This window comes from Haematobia irritans, chromosome 1, assembly GCF_050003625.1.
Source record: "Haematobia irritans isolate KBUSLIRL chromosome 1, ASM5000362v1, whole genome shotgun sequence".
Taxonomy (NCBI): Eukaryota; Metazoa; Arthropoda; class Insecta; order Diptera; family Muscidae; genus Haematobia; species Haematobia irritans.
Genome location: NC_134397.1, coordinates 66,929,408 through 66,948,417, shown reverse-complemented (window position 1 = coordinate 66,948,417; position 19,010 = coordinate 66,929,408). Strand labels below are relative to the sequence as shown.

Here is a 19,010-nt window from a genome sequence, read left to right as displayed (position 1 = left end):
GAAAAAAATTTCAACATTACATTCTACTATATTAAGTTTTTACTATGAACTGTAAAATGCGTCTTATTAAAGATCTAAATTTAGAAAAGAACAGTGTTTGATATTAATGAAATGGACTGTATTGTTGGTTCAAAAATAACTTTCTTTATTGAAAAAATAAAAATTTTGTGACAAACGAATTTTTTTGGTGATAAAAGTGTATACTTTTCGAAGCAATTCAAAAAACTCTAACAAAAGAAAAACGTTTTCGGTACACGTTTTCCAAACGTTTTTTTTTTCTTTGCGTGTAAATTTTCGATACCATCTCAAATCCTTTAAATTACTTGCGTGCAATATATAAAGGCTTATATTCTCATACACTTATATTTAAATCTGAACCGATTTGGATAAATCTATTTGGACTTATACGAAATCTTTAAACTCAAAATTTAATTCCCCTAAAGATCTGGGGCCGAGCACAATGGTAGTAACACCCAGAGAAGGAATATGATCACCTCAAACATGTTTTAAGAGCAAAATGCTATTTTTGGGAGGTGACCATATAACATGGTTTTCGCAACCATGTTATTTTCTCGGAAATCATGTATCTGATTTCGGCAAGCAGGTTATATTTGACGAGAAAATAATATTTTAGTGACAAACATGTTACATGGTCACCATACAAAAACAACATTTTGCTCATGAAACATGTTTGAGGTGATCATATTCCTTCTCTGCGTGAACAAAATATGGGAAATATTTTAATATAAAGACATTGCATAAAAATTCGCAAATTCGCAGTTTTAACCTATCAATCGATAGATATGCATTAGAGGAAATAGGAAAATTTGAGCCATTTTTACACGTCTTCGACTTCGCAGTGGCAAAATGAGGATATTTGCCCAAATCTTGTTTATTTAAATTTATTTATTTATTTATATATTTACAATCATAATAAATTATGAAAATAAACAGGAAATATAGGTGCTGTCCTGTCTAAATCTGAGCCGATATTTACCAAATTTGACACGTATTGTTTATTGTACTCGCTGTGCGAAATTTCAAAATTTTCGGAGTGAATCTAAATCGATTTAGACAAAATTTTATGTACATAACTAGAATAGAAATCATACTCCGTGTACAAAATTTGAAATTCTGTCCTCCGGTGAGCATATGAGTGTAAAAAGGCCGAAAGATACATATAGGAGCTATATCTAAATCTGAAACAATTTAAACCAAAACGGACTAGAATGTTAATTATATTCCCTGTGCAAAATTTCACTTAAATCGTGTAAATCAGGTGAAAGTTATATATGGGAGCTATATCTAAATCTGAACCGATGTCAACAAAATTTGGCACAATTACGAAGATATCAGTTCGCAAAACTTCTGCAAAACTTAAAGAAAATCTGGATTCACAGGATGTGCGTGAAGATAAATTGTAAATTTAACTAGTCGAGACACAAACCAGGTAGTTTTTGCCTGCGCACCTAATGGGTTAATTACAATTTGGGGAGATGAAATATTTAATGAAATTCAGCACTTTCCAACATATTTGCGCAAAATATTTTGGTATTAAACAAAAGATCTTGACAAGTACTATAAATGCAAGTGGTTGTCATGTTCGAAAGCGTCCCATAAATATTAGTTTTGCAGCTATATTTTAAAAGTCAGTTTGTCCAACTTGAAATAAAGTTAAACTACGCCCACTGTGCAATACCTGCTCTAGATTTTTTGGTATCAAATGAAAGCTCTTGACGAGTACTATAAACGCAAGTGGTTGTCATGTTCGAAAGCTTCATAAAAATATCGATTTTTATCAAAAAGAAAATTACTTTTTTAGAATTTCAAAAAAAGTGCACATTGTGAGGTTCACAAATACAATGAATCTTCGGCGTATGTACATTTTAAATAATTAGAAGTAATTTCTACCTATGGGTTAATACCATGCATTTTTCACTTTGATTCTTAACTTTTTACAAGAGAAGTAGGCCTTGGTATTTGAATTGCTTCTAAACTTTTTCCATTTGATTTCAAATTTTCAACAAGAAGGAGAAAAAAAAATCTCAGAAAGAATTTAATTTATTACATATAAATATTGTTCGCCGCGAATTGAAGTATTTTCAAAGAAATTTTATATAAAAACAAGTTCAGGATTAATCCTTTAAGCTGCCTTGTTTTGACAGAGCTGCAGATATTCCAATTTACCAAGATAAAGCTGTGGGATGCATATCCCACAGCAACACAATTTAAAAATCTAATAGAAAAAAGATTTGTTTTGTATGGCGGTTTTGAAAACAGATGTTCATTTGCTATTTTATTTAAATCGTTGAAGGCCAAATGAATAAAATGAAGTTATTTACAAATTACCCTAAAATGCATTGGATTGAATCGATCACAAAAATAAGCAAATTATAAAGAATATGGTACCGTTATGCCAAAGAATTTTCCCCGCTTCTGTCAAAGGATTTTAACAAAAATCAAACAAAAATATTTAACGTCATCATTGCCAGGAATCTACTAATTTTAAAGATCCAGTTAATTTGCATATGTCTCCGATACAATTACTATTATATTCCTATACCAAGACACATCTTACAATTTCCACAATTACTACATCCATTTATTTTGAACTGCAGTCTACAAGCGCTTGTCGACGGAGTATACGATAAATTGTGAGTATTATTTTTCTTGTTTTTGCGTATGAATGATTTTTATTGCTATTAAGTATACGCCTTGATTACACATTACCTATTATTTGTTTGTCTATTTTTTTATATTTCGCGTTCATTTTTAACTTACATTATTTTATACTTATGATTCCTATTAGTTTTATTAAATGTTAAATATAATGTTTTAAATATAAATAAACTCCATGAAATTGAAAAGATGACATATTAAAGTTGAGCAAATGGGCTGACTAACATGTAGAGTCAGTATGGTAGGGAGGGTTGACTCAAGAGAGGATAACTAACATCTTTTCATCTTCTCAACTCTACGTAATGGTACTTCTAATTTCGTTATAAATGCCTGTCAATGATTGGGAAATTAATAACTATTGCTATCTAAGATATTATTTTTTTTGTTAATGGACCGAGATTTACCTTTTGTGGCAAGAACACACTCCCAGCCCTGAGCACAGCCGGAATTAAAAGATAGTAGCGCCGCAAAAGATAGAATCTGATATGAACTGGTCGTTACAACATTGGCCCACTGTGCAACACCTGCTCTACAGTGTTTGGTATCAAATGAAAACTCTTGATGAGTACTATAAATGCAAGTGGTTTTTATTTTCGAAAGTTTCCCAAAAAAAATTGTTTTAAGCAAAAGTAAAATTAATTTGCGAAATTTTAGAAAATATCGCACCAGCGCCCACTGTGCAAAACCTGCTCTAGATTTTTTGGTATCAAATGAAAGCTCTTGACGAGTACTATAAACGCAAGTGATTCTCATGTTCGAAAGCATGATAGAAATATCGATTTTTATCAAAAATATAATTAATATGTCAGAATTTAAAATATAGTGCACGAGGGCCCACTGTGCAATACCTGCTCTAGATTTTTTGGTATCAAATGAAAGCTCTTGATGAGTACTATAAATCCAAGTGGTTGTTATATTCGAAAGCATCACAGAAATATCGATTTTTATCAAAAAGAAACTTAGTTTGCACGAAGTTACAATATAGGACACCCGTGCCCACTGTGCAAAACCTGCTCTAGATTTTTTGGTATCAAATGAAAGCTCTTGACGAGTACCATAAACGCAAGTGGTTCTCATGTTCGAAAGCATCATAGAAATATCGATTTTTATCAAAAATATAATTAATATGTCAGAATTTAAAATATAGTGCACGCGGGTGTTTATAGTACTCGTCAAGAGCTTTCATTTGATACCAAAAAATCTAGAGCAGGTATTGCACAGTGGGCGTAGTTTAACTTTATTTCAAGTTGGACAAACTGACTTTTAAAATATAGCTGCAAAACTAATATTTATGGGACGCTTTCGAACATGACAACCACTTGCATTTATAGTACTTGTCAAGATCTTTCGTTTAATACCAAAATATTTTGCGCAAATATGTTGAAAAGTGCTGAATTTCATTAAATATTTTATCTCCTCAAATTGTAATTAACCCATTAGGTGCTCAGGCAAAAACTACCTGGTTTGTGTCTCGACTAGTTAAATTTACAATTTATCTTCACGCACATATTCACAGGCCTTTATCTAAATTTGAACCAATTTCTTCTAAAATCAATAGGGTTCTCTTCTGACCCAAAACAGAAACTTGTGCCAAATTTGAAGTCGATTGGACTAAAACAGTGACATAGTCTTCGATTAGAAATATGTGTTCACAGATACACGGCCGTACGGACAAATGGACATGGCTAGATCGATTCAGGGGCCGACCAGTTTTTGTTTTGTGCTTTAGTACATCAGCCTGTATCCAGATTAAGGAACTCTGTGACTAAGATACGGACAAATGGACATGGCTAGATCGATTCAGGGGCCGACTATTTTTTGTTTTGTGCTTTAGTACATCAGCCTGTATCCAGATTAAGGAACTCTGTGACTAAGATACGCCCAGAGTTATCTGGTAGTAACTCGGGTAGGTTTAGCTGTGCAAGCAAAAATGTGGAGCGTGTCATGTGGCCCTTGGTCGCAGATGGCACACACGTCAACTATGTTATGCTGCTATCAACCACTGACAGATAGGAATTGAGGCGGCAGCACTTGCCTGATATCAGTTGGCCCAAACCTACGCTGGTCTGCCGTGGGAGGTAGTCGAACTTCGAGATTAATCTTGAAGCTTCTCACCACTTCAGCTACAGTATCGTAATCAGAGGTGGTCCGAATAGCAAGTTTTTGGGTTTTCTACTGTCAAAAAGTTGTAAACGTCGAAAACGTCATATACCTGTATAAAACGTAAAAACGTAGTAAATGTCAAAAACAATTACAGGATCATTGGATTTTGATTTCAAAAACTATTTTTAGTATCCTAAGACATGAAAACGTCCTATTGAAGTATTTTAGATTTTTTTTATAATAATATTTTGAAATTTTTACTCAAAAGCAATTTGCACGATTTTCAGACATAAACGTTTGAATTCAACGCGGTTTCAAATTGCTGAAACTGTGAAAATTGTTGTGGCAAAAATCGGATTTAGGTAAAACGTGTAGACATGCAAAATTCCAACCACGCAGATTTAAATATATTAATAACTCCAATTTTAATACGGCTATGTGAAATCTAAATGGCAGTAGTACGTCTATATTTACTATTTTTTATAAGGAAAAGGAAAACGCCTTCTCCAATCAAGTAAGCCATAAATGGTGCTAAAAACGTCTACTGTACAAAAAATACTTACATTGCAAAAAACTGAGTAATTTACGAAGGTTAGCATTTTTTTTACAAAAAATATTTATATTGCAAAAAAACTAAGTATTTTACGAAGGTTAGCATTTTTCTTTGGTGAAAAGGTGTTTTTTTTAATAATGAAAGGCAATATTCTAAAAAAAAAGTATACTGTACAAATTCTTATATTGTCAAAAACTGAGTATTATAAGAAGGTTTACGACGTTTTTGACGTATGGTAAAATACGTCGTAAATGTATGTCAAATACCTTACAGTTACGACAGACCATCTCTGATCCTAATGTATCCTGTTGAGATCTGCCTCTTTTTAAAACTGCAGTATGAATTTCTCCTCAACTTATTTTGTTCAATGTTCATTGTATTTCAAAGAATTTTTAATTTTTACTCGGTTAACCGGTTTTGGGCAAAATAAAAAATAAAAACCATTTGTTTTTTTTTTCGTATAAACCGAAAACCTCTTTTTGGAAAACACAACCGGTCATTTTGACACCCTAATTAAAATCTCTACTACGAATGCTCTTCATGAGATCGAATTTAAATGTGCTCTCTCAATGATAGTTTAAAAATTCTCTACAAATATTAGTATTCACTTACTCTTAACAATTTCTAAACAATCCAGTGAAATTTTAGTGAGAAATTTATATTTGTTGGTATCCAATGTTGAAGCTACGGTTCCGGGGCATGTTGTTCTAGGGTAGAAAAATACAAACAACAAATTAGTAAGTATAAGATAAAGTTTACGCAAAGAGAAGGTATCCCATAACAACAAACATCATGCAAAATATTCACCAGCAAAAAAGTGAAAGCCATCAATGCGGTTATGGAAATATACTTTCTCTCCTTGTATGTACAACATTATCTCCACTACTTACGTATTAGGTTTTCTTATGGTACCGCTACGTTTCTTAATACTTGTCAATACCAACAAATCGTTGAACAAAAAGAATCCCCTTTCTTTGCGGGCTCCTTGCCCCGAAGGCATTGTTACCAAGTCAAAGAGTAAAAATTGTCGATCTGGTGCTGTGAGATCTGTTATACCCTCAATTACACCTTCTAACTCCCGTAATGTTGCTTCCCGTTGACCATTTTCCAATATCTCACGCTCTTTGCAATTGATATGCACAAGGATGTCATGCACCAGTTTGAGAACATCTTGTAAATGCTTCTGATCGGGATGATCATGATCGGTGTGCTTGATAAGTCTTTGAAAGAGAAGTTCATAACTAAAAAAAGAGAAAACAAAACAAATTTTTTAATATTTATTATATATAGAAAAAGAAATAAAAGTGGGTAATTATTTGATGTATAAACATCTTGGGCTAGGAATGAAGAATTCTTACTATGACATACATAGTTTAGCATCTCTATTAAGTTATGTTAGGATAGGTTAGTTATAGTGGCATCCCGATATTTCAAGCAATGAAGTCCATTGTCATACCACACTGGTGAACTTCTCTTTTTTTCACTGAGTGCAGCCCGCTTCTATGTTTAGCTCAATGACAAGGAACCTCCTTTTTATAACCGAGTTCTAACGGCGTTCCACATTGCGATGAAACCACTTAAAGAAACAGAAATATTACCGTCATTACAAAGACGAGATAATCCGCTGAAAAACTTGGTGGTTAATTGAAACTGGCATTGATCTCAAGATTCTTTGTATCCAAGGCGGGAATGACAAGGCGTTCCACATTGCGATGAAACTACTTAGATCAACTTTGAAACACTCAGAAATTTCACTAGCATTGCTGAGAGGGAATAATCCGCTGCTGAAAAAAATTCTTGGTGTTTGGTTGAAACTAAGTGTTCGGGGACATGTTGAGAAATGTCATTCAATCACGGTGGTTCCCATTGTGTTACCCAACTAAGAGGTGACTCATTCTAAAGATAAGGGGCATCCTTCTTATAGTCGATACAAAATGGATGGAGGATCTGGGCCGGGAAACTTTTCCAGCACCTGTGAGTAGACGACAGACAGAGCATTCTCAATTTCCCCCCATTTTTGCTTTGGAACCATACCGTCCAATTCTCCTTTATTAATGATAGCCATCACAAGGCTGTCTTTAGCAACTGAGGCAAACGATCTTTTGGAGGATGGCAACTCATCCGGCGATCTTTCGCCTTTTTCCAGTTTCAAGAATTCCTTGAGCCCATTTTAAGGAATCGCTTTGTTTAGCCGACAGCGTGCTTGGGTCGACTGATCCTAACTTCTTTAGAATAAACAAAGTATTTCTGCGTTCCTTGACTCTCGTTCGTGAAGGATTACCTCCTTTTGATGTCGTTACCTTAGAAAAAGTTCGACTTGTCAGAGTGTCGCCACCTGTCGACCCGTCTACATGTCGACTAATTGGGCCTAACTCTTGGTCATTGCCCAGATTTATAACTCCAGTCGATACCCGTCCACTGGGCCCTGAAGTTAGCAACCCAGTGGATGACTTGGAATTTCGCTGCATGGTGGCTTAATTTCCCACCACACTTGAAAGTTTTAGTAGGAACCTATTACGATGAGTTTATCCGCTATTGAAAAACACGTCCGTTCCGTTCGACGGTTGAATAGAACGGACGTGTTAAGTTTCTAACTGGCATTGACGGTTAAGTTTCTAACTGGCATTTTGAATGTATACGCAAAAATCGTTAGCTAACGTAGCACTAACGGAGCTTCATGAAAATGGGGGTAAGAGGTACTTCTGAAATTTTCAATAGAAATAAATTTCTCACAAAATTTTTTATAGAAATAAAATATTAACGAAATTTTCTACAGAAATAAAGTTTTGACAAAATTTTCTATAAAAGTAAAATTTTTACAAAATTTTTATAGAAATAAAATGTTGATGAACTTTTCTGTAGAAATAAGATTTTATCAAAATTACCTATAGAAATATATTTTCAATAAAAATAAAATTTTGACACAATTGTCTATAGAATAAAATTTTGACAAAATTTTCTATCTAAATTTGGAATTTTAGGTTGATTAAGACCAGTGCCAAATTTGGTTCTGCCGAACTTTTGGACTTGGATATACGTGGATGAATATTAAGCCTACAAAAAAAAAATACTCCGGTTATATTTCAGTTTTCGTATACCGTAAAAATACGAAATAAACTCCCAACTATTTTGGCTGCCCCTTATAGATCTCCTAATTTTAATTACCGAGTATCTTGTAGCCACAGTTGTGATCTATTTTGACGCCAATTTGGTAAACACATTTAATACTCTGCGAAATAAGCTCCCAAATACTGTGGCACTCCTTAATAGATTTTTCAATTGACATCTATTCCGCGGGTCTGCTGTGAATTTTTAAAGAGTGGCATAAAAAGTGTCACTCGCAATAAAAGGTGACACAATAATTTTAAAAGGTAAAATCACTTTTTTCAAATTGAATTAATTTTTTTTCATAAAACACCAATCACATTCGAATTTATAATCAAAAATTAATAAAATATAAATTACAGTAAAAAAAAGAATTAAACAAAGGGGGCACAACGTGACAAAAATTTGGCATAAAAACTAATAAAATATACCATTTAGTGGCGGAAAAATATCAACACTTGAAAAGGGTGGCACATTTGCCATTTAAGTATCACAACGGCAACACTGTCAAGGAAGATATTGTAGCCCTTGGCTTAATACCTTAACGAGTTTAAAAGCTCATTTAGTTGGACTTACTTTGGAAACTTTTGTACCGGCTTTATCAGCAAATAGTCCAATGTCAATTTGCCTTTATGCTCACGCGCTGTGGTCTCCAAAAATTTGGCAAATGAGGGTCGTTGATGTTTGCTGGTACGTATGGCATTTTTGGCACGACTGCAATTATTTACAAATGATGTGTAGACTTCTAAAACTTCAAGTTTGGAAAACTAAAATTGGACAAAAAATGACAACACATTAAAAACAAATTTTACAAATAAATTTAATGAGAAATATACCGTTTCCATAAAGGCATCGCCAACTTTTTGTTGTGGATCCCAATTATCCAAACGATTTTTTAATTCTGTTAGGAATTTCTCATGAATTTCGAGGATATCAGGAACCATGAAAAAGATCTCATCTATAGTTCGGGTCTCAAGAACACCAGCATGTTCCGGAGATTTTAAGGCCTTCAGATAACGATTAACCATGGTCTGCAGAGATTCCACATAGGATTGTTCATTGTGGAATATTTCATGGACTATGTGAGTGCGGGTATCCTAAAATAAGAAAAACATAAAAATATATTTTTATAATCGTTTCAAAAAAAGCATTGTGTTTTACTTAAATTTAAAAAATAATAAATGCTAAAATTATAAAAAGAAAAAACTTGGAACCCTTTTGTTTTAATTGCTTAGACTTACACCTTCATATCCACCTAATTGCCATTTTCCATTACCCTCCAATTGTATTCGTCGTTCGGAATCATCTTCAGAATCGGAACATGTTATCGATGTCATTTTTTTCAAACGTTCACATTTGTCATTCTGATACCCTCCCTTGGTGAATTTATTGGCCACTGTTGTAATGGCCTGGTTAGCTATCACTGACATGGATTGTGAGACACTGGATGAACTGGATGATGAATTTATGGGTGCTGTGGTGGTCTGTTGCAAATCGTGCAAACTTAAGCGTAAATTTTCACGATTGTGTGTCATTTTGTTCAAAAAATCTTGGATAAATAATTTTGAATGAAGCTTTTCAGATTTCGAGTGTCCCAAATTTAATTTAGGGAATTTTTAATTGTTGTTGTATGTTTTGATTTGCTTTTTATTTTTTGTTAATTAGTGGTGGTTTGATTTTTTTTTTATAGTTTTAAAAGGTGTAATCCAATGATAATTGATGTGATATATATGTGGAGAATTTTGTAGCACTTTGTTTTATTTTTGTTTTTAATTTAGGTTAATTGTTTAGTTTTTTTGTTTTTTAATTGGTTTTGTTAATATATTTGTTTCTTATGTTTAATTGTTTTTTGTTTTGTTTTGTTTTTTTTTATTATTATGTTTTTAATTAAATTTATTTTACAAATAATTTAACAGCATTGTTTCTTTGATGAGCTCTAGTTTAATAAAAAACAAAGGAAACGGAAATGAGTGCATAAGTGTGTGTGAAGTGTGCGTGTGTAAGTGCTAAGCCCTATAATAAAACTCTAAATTGGTTTTAGAGATGAAGAACACTGTTGTTGAGAATGAAAAATAGAAGAATAGAGGACCGGAGAAAAGAGAAAAATAATCTATGGGAAATTATAACCGAGAAAAGAGTTTGAGAAAGAGAGGGAGAAGTTGAGAGACTAGAAAGTAGAGAGAGTTGTCTACACACTGGGAATCATAAAAGAAAAAATATCACCAATATTTTTTCGAATTGAATTAAAAAACAAGTAAGGAAAGTCTTAAGTCGGGCGGGGCCGACTATATTATACCCTGCACCACTTTGTGGATCTAAATTTTCGATACCATATCACATCCGTCAAATGTGTTGGGGGCTATAGATAAAGGTTTGTCCCAAATACATACATTTAAATATCACTCGATCTGGAAGAATTTGATAGACTTCTACAAAATCTATAGACTCAAAATTTAAGTCGGCTAATGCACTAGGGTGGAATACAATGTTAGTAAAAAACAAGTAAGGAAAGTCTAAAGTCGGGCGGGGCCGACTATATTATACCCTGCACCACTTTGTAGATCTAAATTTTCGATACCATATCACATCCGTCACATGTGTTGGGGCTATATATAAAGGTTTGTCCCAAATACATACATTTAAATATCACTCGATCTGGACAGAATTTGATAGACTTCTACAAAATCTATAGACTCAAAATTTAAGTCGGCTAATGCACTAGGGTGGAACACAATGTTAGTAAAAAAATATGGGAAACATTTAAATATGGAGCAATTTTAAGAAAACTTCGCAAAAGTTTATTTATGATTTATCGCTCGATATATATGCATTAGAAGTTTAGGAAAATTAGAGTCATTTTTACAACTTTTCGACTAAGCAGTGGCGATTTTACAAGGAAAATGTTGGTATTTTGACCATTTTTGTCGAAATCAGAAAAACATATATATGGGAGCTATATCTAAATCTGAACCGATTTCAACCAAATTTGGCACGCATAGCTACAATGCTAATTCTACTCCCTGTGTAAAATTTCAACTAAATCGGAGTTAAAAATTGGCCTCTACGGTCATATGAGTGCAAATCGGGCGAAAGCTATATATGGGAGATATATCTAAATCTGAACCGATTTCAACCAAATTTGGCACGCATAGCTACAATGCTAATTCTACTCCCTGTGCAAAATGTCAACTAAATCGGAGCAAAAAATTGGCCTCTGTGGTCATATGAGTGTAAATCGGGCGAAAGCTATATATGGGAGCTATATCTAAATCTGAACCGATTTCAACCAAATTTGGCACGCATAGCTACAATGCTAATTATACTCCCTGTGCAAAATTTCAACTAAATCGGAGCAAAAAATTGGCCTCTGTGGTCATTTGAGTGTAAATCGGGCGAAAGCTATATACGGGAGCTATATCTAAATCTGAACCGATTTCAACCAAATTTGACACACATAGCTATAATGCTAATTCTACTCCCTGTGCAAAATTTCAACTAAATCGGAGCAAAAAATTGGCCTCTGTGGGCAAATGAGTGTAAATCGGGCGAAAGCTATATATGGGAGCTATATCTAAATCTGAACCGATTTGGCTGATATTTTGCAAGTTTTTCGAGACTCATAAAATATTCGGATGTACGGAATTTGAGGAAGATCGGTTGATATACACGCCAATTATGACCAGATCGGTGAAAAATATATATGGCCGCTATATCTAAATCTGAACCGATTTTTTCCAAAATCAATAGGGATCGTCTTTGAGCCGCAACAGGACCCTATACCAAATTTTAGGACAATCGGACTAAAACTGCGAGCTGTACTTTGCACACAAAAATACATCAACAGACAGACAGACAGACGGACAGACAGACAGACAGACAGACAGACAGACAGACAGACAGACGGACATCGCTAAATCGACTCAGAATTTAATTCTAAGACGATCGGTATACTAAACGATGGGTCTCAGACTTTTCCTTCTTGGCGTTACATACAAATGCACAAACTTATTATACCCTGTACCACAGTAGTGGTGAAGGGTATAAATATGGGAAACATTTAAATATGGAGCAATTTTAAGAAAACTTCGCAAAAGTTTATTTATGATTTATCGCTCGATATATATGCATTAGAAGTTTAGGAAAATTAGAGTCATTTTTACAACTTTTCGACTAAGCAGTGGCGATTTTACAAGGAAAATGTTGGTATTTTGACCATTTTTGTCGAAATCAGAAAAACATATATATGGGAGCTATATCTAAATCTGAACCGATTTCAACCAAATTTGGCACGCATAGCTACAATGCTAATTCTACTCCCTGTGTAAAATTTCAACTAAATCGGAGTTAAAAATTGGCCTCTACGGTCATATGAGTGCAAATCGGGCGAAAGCTATATATGGGAGATATATCTAAATCTGAACCGATTTCAACCAAATTTGGCACGCATAGCTACAATGCTAATTCTACTCCCTGTGCAAAATGTCAACTAAATCGGAGCAAAAAATTGGCCTCTGTGGTCATATGAGTGTAAATCGGGCGAAAGCTATATATGGGAGCTATATCTAAATCTGAACCGATTTCAACCAAATTTGGCACGCATAGCTACAATGCTAATTATACTCCCTGTGCAAAATTTCAACTAAATCGGAGCACAAAATTGGCCTCTGTGGTCATTTGAGTGTAAATCGGGCGAAAGCTATATACGGGAGCTATATCTAAATCTGAACCGATTTCAACCAAATTTGACACGCATAGCTACAATGCTAATTCTACTCCCTGTGCAAAATTTCAACTAAATCGGAGCAAAAAATTGGCCTCTGTGGGCAAATGAGTGTAAATCGGGCGAAAGCTATATATGGGAGCTATATCTAAATCTGAACCGATTTGGCTGATATTTTGCAAGTTTTTCGAGACTCATAAAATATTCGGATGTACGGAATTTGAGGAAGATCGGTTGATATACACGCCAATTATGACCAGATCGGTGAAAAATATATATGGCAGCTATATCTAAATCTGAACCGATTTTTTCCAAAATCAATAGGGATCGTCTTTGAGCCGAAACAGGACCCTATACCAAATTTTAGGACAATCGGACTAAAACTGCGAGCTGTACTTTGCACACAAAAATACATCAACAGACAGACAGACAGACGGACAGACAGACAGATAGACGGACATCGCTAAATCGACTCAGAATTTAATTCTAAGACGATCGGTATACTAAACGATGGGTCTCAGACTTTTCCTTCTTGGCGTTACATACAAATGCACAAACTTATTATACCCTGTACCACAGTAGTGGTGAAGGGTATAAAAATATGGGAAACATTTAAATCTGGAGCAATTTTAAGAAAACTTCGCAAAAGTTTATTTATGATTTATCGCTCGATATATATGAATTAGAAGTTAAGGAAAAATAGAGTAATTTTTACAACTTTTCGACTAAACAGTGGCGATTTTACATGGAAAATGTTGGTATTTTGACCATTTTTGTCGAAATCAGAAAAACATATATATGGGAGCTATATCTAAATCTGAACCGATTTCAACCAAATTTGGCACGCATAGCAACAATGCTAATTCAACCCCTTGTGCAAAATTTCAACTAAATCGGGGTTAAAAATTGGCCTCTATGGTCATAAGAGTGTAAATCGGGCGAAAGCTATATATGGGTGCTATATCTAAATCTGAACCGATTTCAACCAAATTTAGCACGCATAGCTACAATGCTAATTCTACTCCCTGTGCAAAATTTCAACTAAATCGGAGCAAAAAATTGGCCTCTGTGGTCATATGAGTGTAAATCGGGCGAAAGCTATATATGGGAGCTATATCTAAATCTGAACCGATTTCAACCAAATTTGGCACGCATAGCTACAATGCTAATTCTACTCCCTGTGCAAAATGTCAACTAAATCGGAGCAAAAAATTGGCCTCTGTGGTCATATGAGTGTAAATCGGGCGAAAGCTATATATGGGAGCTATATCTAAATCTGAACCGATTTCAACCAAATTTGACACGCATAGCTACAATGCTAATTTTACTCCCTGTGCAAAATTTCAACTAAATCGGAGCAAAAAATTGGCCTCTGTGGGCAAATGAGTGTAAATCGGGTGAAAGCTATATATGGGAGCTATATCTAAATCTGAACCGATTTGGCTGATATTTTGCAAGTTTTTCGAGACTCATAAAATATTCGGATGTACGGAATTTGAGGAAGATCGGTTATTATACACGCCAATTATGACCAGATCGGTGAAAAATATATATGGCACCTATATCTAAATCTGAACCGATTTTTTCCAAAATCAATAGGGATCGTGTTTGAGCCGAAACAGCACCCTATACCAAATTTTAGGACAATCGGACTAAAACTGCGAGTTGTACTTTGCACACAAAAATACATCAACAGACAGACAGACGGACAGACAGACAGACAGACAGACAGACAGACAGACGGACATCGCTAAATCGACTCAGAATTTAATTCTAAGACGATCGGTATACTAAACGATGGGTCTCAGACTTTTCCTTCTTGGCGTTACATACAAATGCACAAACTTATTATACCCTGTACCACAGTAGTGGTGAAGGGTATAAATATGGGAAACGTTTAAATCTGAAGCAATTTTAAGGAAACTTCGAAAAAGTTTATTTATGATTTATCGCTCGATATATATGCATTAGAAGTTTAGGAAAATTAGAGTCATTTTTACAACTTTTCGACTAAGCAGTGGCGATTTTACAAGGAAAATGTTGGTATTTTGACTATTTTTGTCGAAATCAGAAAAACATATATATGGGAGCAATATCTAAATCTGAACCGATTTCAACCAAATTTGGCACGCATAGCAACAATGCTAATTCTACTCCCTGTGCAAAATTTCAACCAAATTGGGGTAAAACTCTGGCTTCTGGGAACGTATTAGTACATATCGGGCGAAAGACATATATGGGAGCTATATCTAAATCTGAACCGATTTCAATAAAATTTGGCACACTTGACTATAGTACTAATTGTTCTTCTTGTGCAAAATTTTATGTAAATTAGGGTAAAACTCTGGCTTCAGGAGCCATATAAGTCCATATCGCGCGAAATATATATATGAGAGCTATATCTAAATCTGAACCGATTTGTTCCAAAATCAATAGGGATCTATTCTGAGCCAAAACACATACTTGTGCCAAATTTGAAGTCGATTGGACTAAAACTGCGACCTAGAATTTGATAACAAAAATGTGTTCACGGACATGGCTGTATCGACTCAGGAGCCCACCCTGAGCATTTTTGCCAAAGACACCATGTGTCTATCTCGTCTCCTTCTGGGTGTTGCAAACATATGCACTAACTTATAATACCCTGTTCCACAGTGTGGAGCAGGGTATAAAAACTGCTAAAACTTATTCTCATGATTGTTGGATATGGGAACCAAGCAATTTACCTCCAAATGAGGCTACATATTTTAATTATTATTTTATTTTTATTGGAGAAAGGCGGTGAATGGATTTTATTAATTGAGTTATTGAAAAGAAAATTCCAAAAGATTCAAATCTATTAAAAGATTAAGTGAGTTTATCATATTTTAATCAAAATAAAGATCAATTATTTCAATTTAGTGGCCCTATTAATTTTTTCTGTGCATCAGTTCTTTTTGTAATTGACACAAACTGCAGGTGGCAGCCCGATGTATCAGGTTTACTTAGACTATTCAGTCCATTGTTATACCACAGTGGTGAACTTCTCTCTAGGTATATATCCCTTACAATATGGACTCGTTTAGTAGCACAAAAAATATGTTTTCTCCCCCTAAAATGAACGCAATTACAAAATTTTACGGATGAATTATATCGTGAAACATGGACTTTTCAACAAGATAATTCTCCCATTCACGTTACAGACCAATGGCCCATGCTTGTCCTCGATCCAAACCCTATCGAGTATCTTTTGGGATGTTTTGCCAAGCCCAAACAATATACAACAATCAAAGACTAAAGTCTACAATTAAAGCGGATTGGAAAAAATACCTGCGATGACGATGAAGAAACTTGGAGGGACTCTATGCCTCCCTGATTGTATCCGGAGACCTATGGACCGTCAAAAAGGAAGACTGGACCCAGGAATTTTATTCAGCAGAGGGCGTCCAGAAAATTGATTCAAAAGGATTCACAAGGTGAGGATCCATACATACTACCTGTGGAAGTAATCGTTATGCATCCTATATAGAACTTTGTGATTGGTCTCAAATTAAATTTTTACTTAAAGTTATAATGGAAAAAAAATTGCAATCCACACCCGTGAAACGGAAACGTTCGCAAAAAATTGGACGAAGCATCACTACACTTAAAAAAAACTATTGAAGTTTTACTTAGCATAGAAGATGGAAATGTTTTCTAGTTATAGGACTGAGGTCGATACAATTTTCAATTAAGGAGTTTTGGCCTTAGAGTTAGGAGATTCGACTTTAAAGTGGGTATGTTTACATTAACGAAAATTATATTTAACTGAAGTTAATTTGTACTATCAAAATGCACTCGAAGAAAAAAAGTTTGGAAAACGTGGACCAAAAACGTTTTTGGTAGATTTTTTTGAATTTCTTCAAAAATAACACACTAACCACACGGGTCTCATACATTGGGCTACCAACTAACCTAGCCCCTAAAATCAAAAATAAATCAGTAAAAAAGTATAAAATTATAACTCTTCGATGCAAATTTTAATATTACGTAATGAGGAATAGCCCAAAGCAAATTTCTATAAAGTTTAAAATCGATTATAAAAGAGAAGTAATCGTGAAAAGGGCGATTTTAGCGGCTAAATTCGATCCTAATACCCCCATTTAGTCTTTATGAAATTGTGTTTACGTTCTGTAAAATAATAAACGTTTACGTCTGTAAAATAATAAACGCTTATACGTTTTGCCCAAATAAACTACCTTACAGCGAAAAGCAAATGGAAAGCGATATTTGTTTGTCTAAAATTTAGAAAGAATTATTTGTTTGCGCGTGGAAAAATATTTCAATTATATTGAAATAATCCTTAAATTCGATCATTTTTATACCCTCCACCATACGATATGTGGAGGTTATAAAAGGGTAACACATTGAAATATTGCTCCAAGACTCCATAAAGTATATTCTGGGTCATGGTGACACTCTGAGTCGATCTAAGCATGCCCGTCCGTACGCCCGTCCGTCCGCCCGTCCGTCTATTGAAATCACGCTAACTTCCGAACAAAACAAGCTGTCGACCTGAAACTTGGCATAAGTAGTTGTTATTGATATAGGTCGGATGGTATTGCAAATGGGCCATATCGGACCACTTTTACGTATAGCCCCCATATGAACGGACCCAAAGATTTGGTTTGCGGAGCCTCTAAGAGAAGCATTTTTTATCCGATCTGGCTGAAATTTGGTACATGGTGTTAGTATATGGTCTCCGATCCCCAGATTTGAACTCCGGAGCCTCTTGGAAGAGCAAATTTCATACGATCCGGTTCGAATTTGGTACGTGATGTTAGTATATCGTCTCTAACAACAATGCAAAAATTGGTCCATGTCGGTTCATAATTATATATAGCCCTCATATAAATCGATCCCCAGATTTGACCTCCGGAACCTATTGGAGAAGCAAAATTCATCTGACCCGGTAGAAATTTGATACGTGGTGTAAGTATACGGTATCTAATAACCATGCAAAAATTGGTCCATATCGGTCTATAGTTATATATAGCCGATCGCCAATCCCACACAAATTGGTCCATAGAAAAACTTGTCAAAATTTTATTTCTATAGAAAATTTTGTCAAACTGAACTATTTAATTTAATCGGCTTTTTTTATACCCTCCACCATAGGATTAACTTTGTCATTCCGTTTGTAACACATCGAAATATTGATCTAAGACCCCATAAAGTATATATATTCTGGGTCGAGGTGAAATTCTGAGTCGATCTGAGCATGTCCGTCCGTCCGTCTGTTGAAATCACGCTAACTTCCGAACGAAACAAGCTATCGACTTGAAACTTGGCACAAGTAGTTGTTATTGATGTAGGTCGGATGGTATTGTAAATGGGCCATATCGGTCCAAATTTACGTATAGCCCCCATATAAACGGACCCCCAAATTTGGCTTGCGAGGCCTCTAAGAGAGGCAAATTTCATCCGATCCGGCTGAAATTTGGTACATGGTGTTAGTATATGGTCTCTAACAACCATGCAAAAATTGGTCCACATCGGTCCATAATTATATATATATCCCCCATATAAACCGATCAACCGATTTGGTTTGCAGAGCCTCTAAAAGAAGCAATTTTCATCCGATCCGACTGAAATTTGGTACATAGTGTTAGTATATGGTCTCTAACAACCATGCAAAAATTGGTCCACATCGGTCCATAATTATATATAGCCCCAATATAAAGCGATCACCAGATTTGACCTCCGGAGCCTCTTGGAAGACAAAATTCATCTGATTTAGTTCAAATTTGGTACGTGGTGTTAATATGTGGCCTCAAACACCCATGCAAAAATTGGTCCACATCGGTCCATAATTATATAGGCCCCATATAA

The 19,010-nt window shown here is 34.8% G+C and overlaps 1 protein-coding gene across 2 annotated transcripts in view; it reads right to left on the bottom strand.

Moving 5' to 3' along the window:
• The window catches only part of LOC142221117 (rho guanine nucleotide exchange factor 17), a 189,288-nt gene that overhangs the window by 13,564 nt on the left and 156,714 nt on the right, over positions 1 to 19,010 (bottom strand). The window contains exons 1-5 of one of the 2 annotated variants that reach the window (XM_075290667.1): positions 9,682 to 9,994; positions 9,277 to 9,537; positions 9,017 to 9,207; positions 6,226 to 6,576; positions 5,948 to 6,042 (exon numbers count right to left, since the gene is read on the bottom strand). In XM_075290667.1, coding sequence (XP_075146782.1) covers positions 5,948 to 6,042; positions 6,226 to 6,576; positions 9,017 to 9,207; positions 9,277 to 9,537; positions 9,682 to 9,975 — 1,192 coding nt within the window. In that variant the 5' untranslated portion in view covers positions 9,976 to 9,994. Of the gene's footprint in view, positions 1 to 5,947; positions 6,043 to 6,225; positions 6,577 to 9,016; positions 9,208 to 9,276; positions 9,538 to 9,681; positions 9,995 to 19,010 lie in introns of those variants that run through there. The other variant, XM_075290666.1, reaches the window with a different exon arrangement.